This window comes from Anastrepha obliqua, chromosome 1 (genome assembly GCF_027943255.1).
Source record: "Anastrepha obliqua isolate idAnaObli1 chromosome 1, idAnaObli1_1.0, whole genome shotgun sequence".
In the NCBI taxonomy this organism is placed as follows: domain Eukaryota; kingdom Metazoa; phylum Arthropoda; class Insecta; order Diptera; family Tephritidae; genus Anastrepha; species Anastrepha obliqua.
In genome coordinates this window covers 151,063,182-151,076,063 of record NC_072892.1, presented here as the reverse complement: position 1 = coordinate 151,076,063, position 12,882 = coordinate 151,063,182, and the positions used below count along the sequence as shown (strand labels likewise).

General features: G+C 39.1%; 1 protein-coding gene across 1 annotated transcript in view; it reads left to right on the top strand.

Moving 5' to 3' along the window:
• LOC129237751 (RYamide receptor-like) overlaps nt 1–7,481 on the top strand; it is a 59,308-nt gene extending 51,827 nt beyond the window's left edge. The window contains exons 3-4 of the mRNA XM_054872679.1: nt 4,821–5,019; nt 7,446–7,481. Of these exons, the coding sequence (XP_054728654.1) occupies nt 4,821–5,019; nt 7,446–7,481 (235 nt within the window). The remainder of the gene's footprint in view (nt 1–4,820; nt 5,020–7,445) is intronic.
• The last annotated feature ends 5,401 nt before the right edge of the window (nt 7,482–12,882 follow it).

Below are 12,882 nucleotides of genomic sequence, written 5' to 3'. Positions count from 1 at the left end.
GTCGTACATTCACTGTCATTTCAACGCTTCACCCACATGGGTTTGCTCTCCACTAAATAGGCGACTCTTATTGCTAAACAAGAGAAAGAGCAGCTGTGACTATTTATTACAGTTACTGCTGCTGCGGCAGAAAAATTAATTTCCTACCTTGTCCCACTGCGCCACATTCATGAGCTATTCACCTGCCTACGGCTAGCTGTAACTGTTTCTTAATTGTTTTTGTGCTTTTGCTTACATCTCTCTGCGTTGGGCCTCCATTTGTACATTATTTTTGACAGCGGTTTTTGTTTTTTTTTTTTGTGCTGTTGTCGTCTACTTGCTGCCTGACCGCTTGATTGTTGATGACACTTACAACGATTTAGTCAGGGCAATTAAAATTATTAAATGTGGTTTTTGCGCCGGACATTTAATATTTTCTGCTCCAGTGTGTTTTTGGTTTATTTTTTTGTTTTGCCAGAAAAGGTATTTGACGTTTGTGTCATGAGTAACGAAAAAGGCAAAAATATTTACTACGAAAGCACGTTTGCAGAGTCCAAGGACAATGTAATTAGTTTTTCGTTATAAAAATTTAACAGACCTTGAAAAATTACTTACACCTGTCTTGCCTTGTGGAATTTCATGCAGATATTTTTGCAAGATAAGTATGTAGAGAAAGCATTTCAAACGCAGAAATAATTAGAATTTAGTCAAATTTTCGGAGAAGTTATCTAAAAACTATTTTCTCATATAATTATCTCGAGTCGACAAACGAGTCCTAGGTTAAAAGTTTTATTTAGAGCAAATGAAATGCTTTCAACTGGGTTAATCTACTCTGCTCAAAGCCAAAGAGCTACTTCGGATTGGGTTAATTCACAGTGAGAGAGAAGGTCTACGCCAATAGTCCAGGGTCGATTCATGACCTCAAAGATGGAATTCGTGAGGCTATCGAGGACATAGGGCAGTCACTTTGTAATCCGGTTATGGAACATTTCATGAAAAGGATATTGTCCTGTAAGCGTGGTCGTGGTGGTCATTTGCCTGATGTTATTTTCCACTATTAACGGCATACCTTCCTCTTTACAATGAAATATAGTAAACATCCGATTATTTGTATTAAAACATAGCATTTTTCTTTGAACATCAAAATAACACATCTTATTGGATAACCCTATAGAATATTCACCGAAAAAATAAAAATTTATTTATACGTTTTAAATCCAAATTTGTTGTTTCAGTGTCTTTGCGGGATCAAATTGAAGGTACAAAAACTTACTAAAATATTGAGTGTATCTATACTGACGATTCCAAGCTCAAAGTGTCCGCATTACAAGAGAAATAAATATATATTCACATAGCAATCGATCCTGAAATTAATACAAGCACCTAATATTAACTCGAAGACAGTAAAAGAATGTATCGACGTTTTGCCAGAACTAACACAGTACTTTACAATGAACCTGCTCTGGGTACCGGGTCACAGAGACGTAGACCGTAACGGCAAAGCAGATGAACTAACAAGACGGGGTACCACGCGAACATATCTATACCCCTTAGGCACCTGCTAGTCGGATAGTGACAAAAGAATCGATAAGGCTTTCCTTGTCTTCCTTTGAGAACTTTAAGTCCCCTGGACCTGACGGAATATATCCAGCAATGCCTAAAAAAGGAGGAGACAGGCTGATTGAGACCCTGAAAAGGATCTTCAGAGTCTGTCTTGCACTTGGTCATATACCATCCCAATAACGACGCGTAAGAGTGGTACTTATTCCGAAACCAGGAAAAGATGACTATTCCCTAGCAAAAAGTTTTAAACCAATCAGTTTGACATCGTTCGTATTAAAAAGTCTGAAACGAGTGGTGGAGAAACATATTCAAGCCGAGAAGTCCACTTAGTACAAATCAACATGCTTTCCATTGAGGAGGTTTTTGATAATGCCACTTTCGGCTCAATATGTTCTTCTGCCGAACGACATGGAGTTAATCAAACCATTTTAAAATGGATATATTCCATGCTCTCTAAGAGGCTGTTAATCAGTGGTGAGAACAGTGACGAACTAATCACCGTCAGAGCCAAGCAAGGATGTCTCCAAGGGGGTGTTCTTTCTCCGCTGCTGTGGTGCTTGGTCATAGACTCTCTACTAGCGGTGATCAGGAACTCGGTTTTCATGTCCAAGCATATGCGGACGATGTCTGTGCGCTAATATCGGATAAATCCCTAAGGAGGAGTTAAATATCTAGGAGTAATCTTGGATAAGAAGTTGACTTGAGAGACACACGATTCACTGAAAGTGAATCGCGCATTAAAGATTTTTCAGCAATGCCGCAAAGCCTTTGGTAAAAACTGGGGTCTGAAACCAATCATCACTTACGCCTCTGTGGTCTGGTGGCGACGGAGCATGGTTAAGTCCACAATCCGGGAACTATACAGGCTGCAAAGAAGTGTATGTTTATGCATCACGGGTGCCTTGAGAACAACCTCTGGTGATGCCCTAAATGCTATGCTTCATTTGCTCCCCCTGGATCTTAAGATACAACAGGAAGCAATAAAAGCAATGTGTAGACTCCATAAATATGGTTTCTTGTACGAAGACGGAACTTCGGGACACAGAAAAGTCTTTAAGTTGCTCTCTGAGCAGTATCCACTGTTTTTGGCCCCTAAAGGCGACCTGATACCCACAGTTTCATTTGGAAGGAAATTTGACGGAGGAAACGGTAACTGCTTTCCAAACGGAAGTTTTAGCCATCCTGAAAGTATCCGAGTTGATAATCGAGAGGAGATAGAGCGGGAAACAGATTGGAGTTTTCAGTAAGGCTGCTCTGAAGGCCCTGGAGAACGCGAAGCAAACCTCAAAGATTGTTCAAGAATGTAAGAAGAAGCTTAATTCTGTCGCAAGACAAAAAAGGCTTGTACTTATATGGGTTCCAGGGCACTCCGGTGTTCAAGGAAACGAAATTGCCCATGAATTGGCCAACCGTGGATCAGCGGTTCTCCCACAAAGGCCAGAGCCAATAATTGGAATCAGTTCCACAGGAATCATGAATTGGATCAGCGATTATGTAGGCAATCTACATAAAGAGCGATGGTCCGGTCTAGAACGCTGCAGAACTGCAAAGTGTTTTGTGACAAGTCCGAACAGAAAACTTTTAAACTTTCTACTAAGACTTGGAAGTAAAGACGTTCAGTTGATGGTCGGCATCATTACAGGACACAACCCATGGAGTCAGCATATGATCACCATTGGAATCATTGAGGACCCAATGTGTTTGTCTTGCTTGGAGGAGGCGGATAGCACTGAGCACTTTCTCAATGAGTGTCCTGCCTTTGCTACAGCAAGGCTACGAGTTTTGGGTTCCGATGTCGTGAGAATGAGTAATATTCGTTCTCTAAAACTGAAGGATATTTACAGATTTTCCAAAGAATCTTGAAAATTCTTACAGGACTAACTATCTCTATCTCCGTCTCTATTATTTCCTATTTTTTTCTCTGATACTTTTCTCCTTCCCTCCTTGGATATCTACCCTCTTTCCAGAGCTTTAAATACAATGGGCTTTTTAGCCTGAGTGTTCCTCCTGGTGCTCCTTGGCTCGACCTTTTCAAATTTCAATTTCAACTTGTAAACTATAAGCACCCTATAACGACTACTGCAGAAGCTGCACGACATTGAAGAAGAAGAGGCTGTAGAACACTTTCTATGCTTGTGCATGGCTCTGGGTATTTTTTTTTTCCTTGTTCACTCCTCTCCGGAGCATAGGGTCTCGACAAGACTTGTCTTTCGTTAATCTATTTGATTTCTGACAGGTAGGTGATTAGCCTGCCGCTATCAGTCCTAAGTGGGGGAAATGCTCACTTGTCGGTGCTTAGGAACAACGCCTTCCTACTGATTGGAGCGCCATCTATGTGTCACATTTTTCTAACAGAAGGATTACCCAGTTGATTGAGGACTTCGCTAAAGTGATGTGTCTACGCTAATACCGCGATTGCCCGCTTCCTCTTGCTGGCGCCACTGATGCAATGTGTAACTGTGTGCTTTTCTTTGTTTTTGCTTGTTTTAGCAGCCTCAATGCAAGTAATGCGCTGACTATTGTGCGGAAGTAAGGATGTAAAGGAAAAGTTTTTGGGTTTGAGGAATGCGATTTTTTTTGTTTTTAGAAACAGGGAAAGTACGTAAATTTGGAAAAGTGCGAGGACCGTGCTTGACGTGCGACTCGAACCCACAACCTCTGGGATGGCAGGCTAGTGCATTTACGCTAGACTATTGCATGGCTCTGGGTAGAAGAAAATTCAACATTCAAGGAATAAGTTTTTTGAGCAATTTGTTAGAAGTAGCCAAAATTTAAAAATAACAAAGATTGTTAGATACATTAAAGCCATAGGCTGGTTCAATGAGGACAGTGTAGAGTGAGAAGGGGAGGGGGGGCAGCCCTGGTGGTATCACAATGGGCCTACACCAAGCCCAGGTGCGTCAATTGGCCACTACTATACCTACCTACCTTTCATAGTGAACGCGTTGCCTCTGTTTTCCACCAGTTGATACATTCCTAGTAAGCCCAAATATGTGACCGAATGTGGTATTGTGCACAATGACGAAATTATTCAAAAAATATAGACCTGGGAAAACAAGCAGTCAAAGTTAAAGTCAAATAACAATCAGTTAATATTTTCGAATCAGTAAATACACCTTTCTCATGTCAATCTAATTTATTTGCTACGCTTATAAATGCATGTAAAATATCATTGTCATAGCCACAGGCGTTCATTGTCTCAGGGCAAGCACATTTTTGAATTAATAATTTAATTATAATATTTCATAGCATTTCTCTTTTATTTGTGCATGTTGCAGATACATTTGTCGCGAGGAGTGGCCCTCAAACGAACAAAACTACTACTACACTTTGGTGCTGCTCACACTGCAGTTCCTCGTCCCCTTAACGGTGCTCGTCTTCACCTATACGCGCATTGCCTGCGCGGTCTGGGGCAAACGACCGCCTGGCGAGGCAGAGAATTCACGCGATCAACGGATGGCGCGCTCCAAGCGAAAGGTAAGTAATCCATGGCAGACCCTCTTTTGCGATTTTCCTATGTACGTACACACATACACATTTATATGTATGTGTGTATGTATGCATTTCATTTACTTGTAAGAAGATTTATAGATTGCCGACTGGCGTTGTGGGCGTGCGTGCACCAGACAACAGCCAACAGTCGTTCAGTTGCTGGTTGCTGGTTGCGGCAGCTGATGCAGCGAATTGCGTTTGACAATAAAGCAGCTAAGCATTAACTGGGAAACCACGCACAGATGCATAAATACTTACGTATGTGGGTGTTTGCAACGCGAAATGCATGCATGCACATATATTGCATTCAATTAGCCCCAAGCTGGTAGCTATTAAGTGGGAGCGCGTGCAGTCATAGCCATAAGTATGAGTACTTACTTGCAGACATACTATATAGTAAGTGAAATGCCACTGTGCTCGCTTGCAACCACAAGCAGTTATCGCATATGCACCTACTTATATACTACATACGTCCCTGCAATGACAAAAACAAAGACCAAAACAAGTAAGAAAGTGCTAAATTCGATCCGAACTGAACTTAAATACCTACGCACATTTTTTTAGAATTTCATTTTGGGTTGGCTGTTAGTTTTTGGTGTAAAAAAATCATAGACAAGGAGGGGTAGCATCAGGTCGACGGAAGGAAGTTTTGTCTTAACACATAAAATGTGTTTCGTTTTTTAAGTGAACGGCAATTTGTTTATATTAGGTGGTTTTTCATGACCGAAATAATCTCGAAGGTTTGCCATAGCCTGATAGGGTCACTTCTGAATGGTAGTAACGCACCAAGCCATTTGGATACGGCGGTCGAATGATATACAACTCCTTTAATCGGTTAACGCATTCTCCAGATGTTAGAAATTTTTATGATATACCTTTTTTTCTTTGATTCAAAGTTATTAATTGAAAAATTATGGGGATCTCGTTCTTCGTTTTTCTCGGCTGTTAACTAGCGTTACCTCTGAATGATCTACAAAAGTATGAAGGGGATTGCAATTTAGTTTTATATAAGAAATATTTTAAAATTGTAAAGCCACTATAAGTATGTAGATATACAGTAATAGTTAAACTAGCTGTATTTCTGAAAATTCCAAGCCGGCTTTAGTAATATAATTACTTCATTTGGAAATTTTTGCAAACGAGATTTCAAAATTGTTGTGATTTGAAAGTTTTGATGTATTAGGTGGGCAACTAAGCTCTCGCTGTTTTTTTGATGAAAATACAGCTTTATTCTGAAAAAATGGTTACAAGTGAATCATTGAAAGTATTGCCCATCGCTCGCTACTACTTTTCCCCATCTTTCTGGTAGATATCGTAAACCGTCGCGGTAAAACCTTTCATCTTTTGAGACTATCCACGGATTAAGCCATTTTTTGATGTCTTCATATGAATGGAACTAGTCAGCTAGACCATGTGCCAGCGATCGAAACAGGTGATAATCGGACGGCGCAATATCTGGAGATCTGGAGAATATGGCGGGTGGAGTAGGATTTCCCATTTCACTGTTTCCAGGTAGGTTTTAACGGGTTTGGCAACGTGAGGCTGAGCGTTCTCATGCCGCACAATCACTTTTTCATGCCTTTCCGCGCATTGCGTCCGTTTCGCGCGCAGTGCTCGGCTCAATCGCATCAATTGAAGTCGATACCGATCCCCAGTGATCCCCAGGTTTCGCTTGGTTTTAATATTTCATAATATAATATATACCTAACACCAACTTGGTCACACCAAATACATAGCATAACCTTCGCAGCGTGAATATTCGGGCGAGACACGTCGTCGCCTGCATGATCGGACAGTCCCCATGACTTTATTTTCTTTGGATTGCTGTAATGAATCCATTTTCTATCAGCCGTCACGATGCGATGCAGAAAACCCTCCCTTTTTTGCCGCTGGGGCAGTTGTTCACAGGCGAAAAAACGATGTTCAACATCCCTTGGTTTTAACTCATAAGGAACCCAAGTCCCCTGTTTCTGAATCATTCCCAAAGCATGCAATCGCTTAGAAATGGATTGGCGGGTAACTCTTAATATTGAAGCAAACTCTTCTTGCATTTCACACACGGATCCTCATTGAGCAATGCCTCCAATTCAGCGTCTTCGAAGGTTTTTGGACTTCCTTCACCCGGACGATCGTCATCATTAAAATCACCGTCTTTGAAGAGATGGAACCAACCTCGGCACGTTGTTTCACTTAAAGCAGCATCTCCATAAACTTTTTGTAGCTCTCGATGCGCTTCAGCCGCCGTTTTGTTCGAATGAAAGAGGAAAATCAACACTTCCCGCAAATGACGATTATTCGGCACAAAATCAGACATTTTCACAAAACCAAAAGTATATGAGACCAAAACAAAATCACTAATGTGTCGAAGCAGTTTGTTTACCATATGTCTAAGCTTGGTTTATATCGTTTAGGTTATGTTACAATCGTCTGCTGGCGGCACCTATTGACAAACAGCGGGAACTTAGTTGGCTGATAAATTTGAAAAACTTTCTAAAAAGTTTGAATTTTTGACCAATATGGATTTTACTGCAATATGAACAATATTTTTATAAAGAAATAGGTGTATATTTATAATTTTGCAGCAGAATGTGTATATGAAGAAATCGTAAGGGTAGCGATTGGGTAGCGCAAGTGCACGTCTGTACCTATCTCGATACCTCTATGCTGTGGCATGCAACCGTTTTGGCAACAAAAATTTAATACCCTTGTTCACAAGTGCACGGGTTTCAAAAACAGATATGCATGTATGTATGTATGTATGTGTGCTTCCATTTGTGCATTTAAACATTTTAATTCTTCAGTTACATTATGCAGCTGTGACAATCTTCTGTAGTTGCTGATAAATGGAAACTGTGTTTATGCGAATTTCCAAAGGGCGTATGGGGGCTGACAACACCAACTTAGTTCGTTACATATGTACGTTGCACTTGCCACACATTTTGGTTCTGTTGCTGAAGTTCTTGAATTCTTGCATATCTTAATGTGTTTAACGTAAAACTTTAGCAATATTGTCTTGTACTGTGGCTAGTACGCATTGAAAGTTTTGTGGGCTTGTGTGTGGTTTTTAAATTGGAAACGGGAAACAATGTTGCCAGGTAACCAGAGAAATAAACATTTCATCCAAAGCGTTCTCGTCAATTATAATTACTATATTCGTTGAAGTAAAGCGTAAAGGTGGCTTTTAGTGGAGGTGACTAACATCTACATATGTATAGAGTGTTTCAATAAGGGGCGGTCGAAATGAAATTCACAAAATATTTTCCTTTTCTTATTCGGAAGACCCGTTATGATCATAGGTAGAGAATATGATGTGGTTAAAATGTATGCCGCAGCTTCACTCAGAGGTATGGATTCGAGAAGTCCAATTTTCAATAACTCTGCTGCATAGATTCGGCTGAATTTGCCCAATGCACTGAAGTCCGTTGACTTTAAGGGCACCAGTTGACTGTGAATTTACGACATTTAACTGTGTCTTCAGAAAACTCCATAAGAAAAAGTCTAGCGGTGCCAAATTATACGATCGTCATATTCAGTTGACGTCACCTTCGTAAGGGAAAATCATATCGTATTCATTCATTGGAAATGCCCATTATGGCGCTCGCTGTGTGGCACTTAGTAGCATTCCGCTGAAGCCGTATGCAAGTCTACATAGGTCCATATCAGTCAGTTTGGACCAAGAGAAATTAGTAACCATCGATCGGCAGTGCTCGCGCTTAACGGTGATCATTTTATCAATGTTGTTTTCGAAAGAAAACAGTACCTTTTTGAATTCCATATAAGTCGGAGTCATCCCATTTATGGTCATAAATTGAAAATGCATCTCATCGCTAAAGATTATTTTTTGGCCAAAATTGGTATCCTCTTCCAAATGCTCCGAAGCAGTCACCTAATAAAGGATATATATTGGGTAGGCAAGTAAGTAATTGCGGATTTCACTCATAGGTGGCGCCAGTTGAATTTTTAGGTTTGCAGACGTAGTACAAATGTAAAACACATTTTGTTATTTGATAGTTGGCAATTCAGCTGTCAATCAGTAAAAAAAAGTTTTTTGATAGGTTGCGTAGTTTTCGTTTGGCGTGCGTTGAAAAATGCAAAATCAAAAGCAACATTTTCGGGAAGGAAAACCGCATCGCAAGCTCATTAAAAGTTATATGTTGTTTGTGGTGACGAAGCCTTAAAAGAACGGCAGTGTCAAAATTGGTTTGTCAAATTTCGTTCTGGTGATTTTTCACTCAAAGATGAAAAACGCTCTGATCGTAGTTGAAGTTGATGCAATAATCAAAGCAAGTACAAAACGTGAGATTGCAGAGACGTTTCATGTATCACATACATGCATTGAAAATGACTTAAAACAACTTGGCTATGTTCAAAAACTCGATACAAAACTCCCACGAACTGCAAGAATGAAGAGTGGGTTCTTTACAACAATATCAAACGGAAAAGATAGTGGAGCAGGTCAGGTGAAGCAACTCAAAGAACATCAAAAGCTGATATTCATCAAAAGAAGGTTGTGTTATCAGTTTGGTGGGATTACAAAGGAATTGTCTACTTTGAACTTTTACTACCCTACCGAACGCCCAATTCTGATGTCTACATTGAACAGCTAACGAAATTAAACAATGCAGTTGAAGAATTGACAAATCGAAAAAGTATTGGATTCCATCATGACAATTTTTAGAATCTTAGAATCAAATTATCTTATTAATTTACCAGCAATACTTGAAAAAAATCAAATGTTTAAATAATTTTCTGTACAGGAACTACATTCTTACGATTGAAGAGAATATTAAATCCAATCCAAAAGCCTTTTGGAGATTTGTTAAATCTAAAAGGTCAAGTACCGGAGTCCCCTCTGCCGTTTATTTCAATGGTAAATCTGCTACTACACCTGCGGGTGCAGCTAACTTGTTTGCCGATTTTTTCAAATCTAATTTCAGTCAGGATGATCCAGACTTGTTTTCTTCGTGTCATACTAATCTTCCTTCATCTTTGAATTTCGGAGACTTAAAACTTGTTTAAAAACTTCTACTAAGACTGATAAAGATGGGCTTTCCGCAATCTTTCTTAAAAATTGTTCGGCTATCATTATTCCTCTCAAATTTATTTTCAATAAATCCTTATCCTCGGGAGTTTTTATTAATGATTGGAAGACCACAACTATTACCCAAATTTTCAAAAGTGGTAAAAAGAATGATGTGTGCAATTACAGACCAATCTCAAAGCTTTCTATTAGATCAAAACTTTTCGAAGGAATTGTAAAAGATAAGATGTACTTCATGACTAAGAGTTTAATCTCGCCCAATCAGCATGGTTTTGTAATGGGTAGGTCTACAGTTTCCAACCTAGCTGCATTTGGGGAATTTTGTTTTTCAACAAATAATTTTTGAGTTATTCAACAATTGACAAAGGGCGTTCGGGCACTCCGGAGCGTTCGAGAGCAAGTAGCTAAACTTTAAAAGCATTTTTCTCGAAACTATGTTTCTTGAACTGGAAGCTGAACTGCAGCTTAAAACCCGCTCGGTAGATTTCAATAAAATTGATACTGTTTTAGAAAAACATAAAAAACTCGTTCCTGATCGGAGGAGCTTTTTCTTCATAAATTACGATTTTTTTTTTAACAGTTAATTGTCGGTTTTTTTCTCGAAAATGCTATGTTTTTATTTTTGTAAAATAAAGCAGCTGACTAGTAAAAAAGAATTGTTGAAAATCATCACTACCCCTAACCCTTTAAGAAGTTTAAGTTGAAATGGGCAAGTGAGTGCTCCGTAATAGGGATGAACAATGGACCTCCCCTTTAACTACACTAAAAACAAAAGGCAGTGAGAGTATATACCTTCTGCTCTCTAGAGACTTTAATTGAAATCAAACGGGACTTATAGGATTTGAGAATTTTAACTTATATTTAAGGAACAACTTCTGTGGGCATTCAATTTTGTCAAACGCAAATTAATGAGAAGACCACCAGATAAATGTTGAATACTCTAATCTAGAGCGAACAGAGGAAGCAGAAAGTAATTTGAGAGTGTATGTAAGAGTCCGAGAACAACGAGGGATTACGCCGTATACAACCTAAGATTAAGTAAGAAGTGGAAACAAAAAAGTTAAAGTGACTGTTGCATGAATAATGGGAGTCAAGATCACTGCTAGATCATTGAATTCATGAACAGATTGAAGTGAAGTATTAGCAATACAATAAGATGATTGAAAAAAAATTGAGTGCTGGCGAAAGTAAAATGAAAACATTGCCTGTTATTTAGAAAGATGTAAGAGTTAATGCACCAGTGAACGAGCGCATTAATTTCCGATTACAACTTAGGAACATCCACATTTTTTCTAATCGCAAAAATATTTTCAAATCATCTGCATACAGAAGAAAGTTGGCAAATGAAAAGCAGGTGCTAGTATCATTGATCAATAGAACGAAGAGAAGGTACCCTAAAATATTGCCTTGAGGCGACGCTGAAGATGTAATGAAAGGGTGCGAATGTTCACTCTCAATCGCTACCCCACATCGTTTATCGGAAAAGTAAGATTTCAAGCATAGGAAGAAAATGGAATGGAAAGCAAGCGAGGCTAATCCACGTAATAGAATTGCATTGTATCAAGTGCTATAGAAAAGTCCTTGTAAACGCAATCGACTTGAAAACCTTCAACAAAAGTTGAAAGCAACATTCACCAAAAGCAGCCAGATTGGAAACTGTAGACCTAACCGAGATAATCAACATTGGAACCTGTAGACCTAACCGAGATAAATCTATGTTGATTTGGCGATATTGACCAGTTAATTGCAATGTGCATTTTTTCTTTTACAATTCCCTAGAAAAGTTTGGATATAAGAGAAAGCTTCGAGAACGGCCTATGGTTGCACACATCATTATTTTTGCCATTTTTGAAAATCGAGGTGATAATTGTGATTTTCCAATCATTGTTAGAAACTGCAGAAGATAGAGGTTTTTTTTGAATTAGTTTGAGAGGAATACCAATAGCCGGGCAGTTTTTGAGAAAAACTACGGACATCCCATCCTTATCAGTCTGTGAAGAACCCAAAATCACATACTCAATGTCCAGAAAAAGAAGGTTTAAATAGCCAAAATTCAATTAGATAAAAAATTAAATTGGCTACGTCCGCAAGTGAAGTAACAGATTTGTCATTAAAACGAATCGCAGAAGGGACTTAAGATCATCAAGGCATCTGGATAAGTTGAATATTGTACGGAAGTTGACCTAAGTCGTAAAATTATAGGAGGCGAAAGTCCGCGTTTTTATTCAAGAGAAAGTTTTGGCTACTTGGGAGTCTCTTGCGTAACTTCACAGACTTCATAACGTACACTCACTTTGACTCTCTTTGATAATAAAGTTGTATCCTTTGCACGCTCTGCTCAATAGTGTAAACTTGTTATTCAGATATGGCTTCAGTGGCTGAATAATAAACAACAGATTTTAGAGGCGTTTAGAGACCAAAACCCATCAACATCGACTCGTCTCTATTGTGAAACTCTTTAAAAATTAAAGGTGTTGAGCAAATTAGTTATTAGAGTTATTTTAAAACAAAGTTGCGGCTGCTGAACCTAATAGCAGGCATTCACAACAATAAAAGTTTCACTACCCTATCGCGGTGGTGCTGTCACATGAGAAAGTAAAATATTGTTAAATTTGGATTCGCAGAAGCAGCATCACCATAAACCAACTGGTCTTAATATAGATTCCTGCCTCGCTGCAATAACAATCGCCTCACAGAATTCAATTCATTTTTAATGATTCCTGGCTGCCACTTCGGAGCTTTCCGGCCACACTTGCCATTACAACGTTCACGACCCCCCTACCCTCAAGGGAAGAGTCAGAACGGGA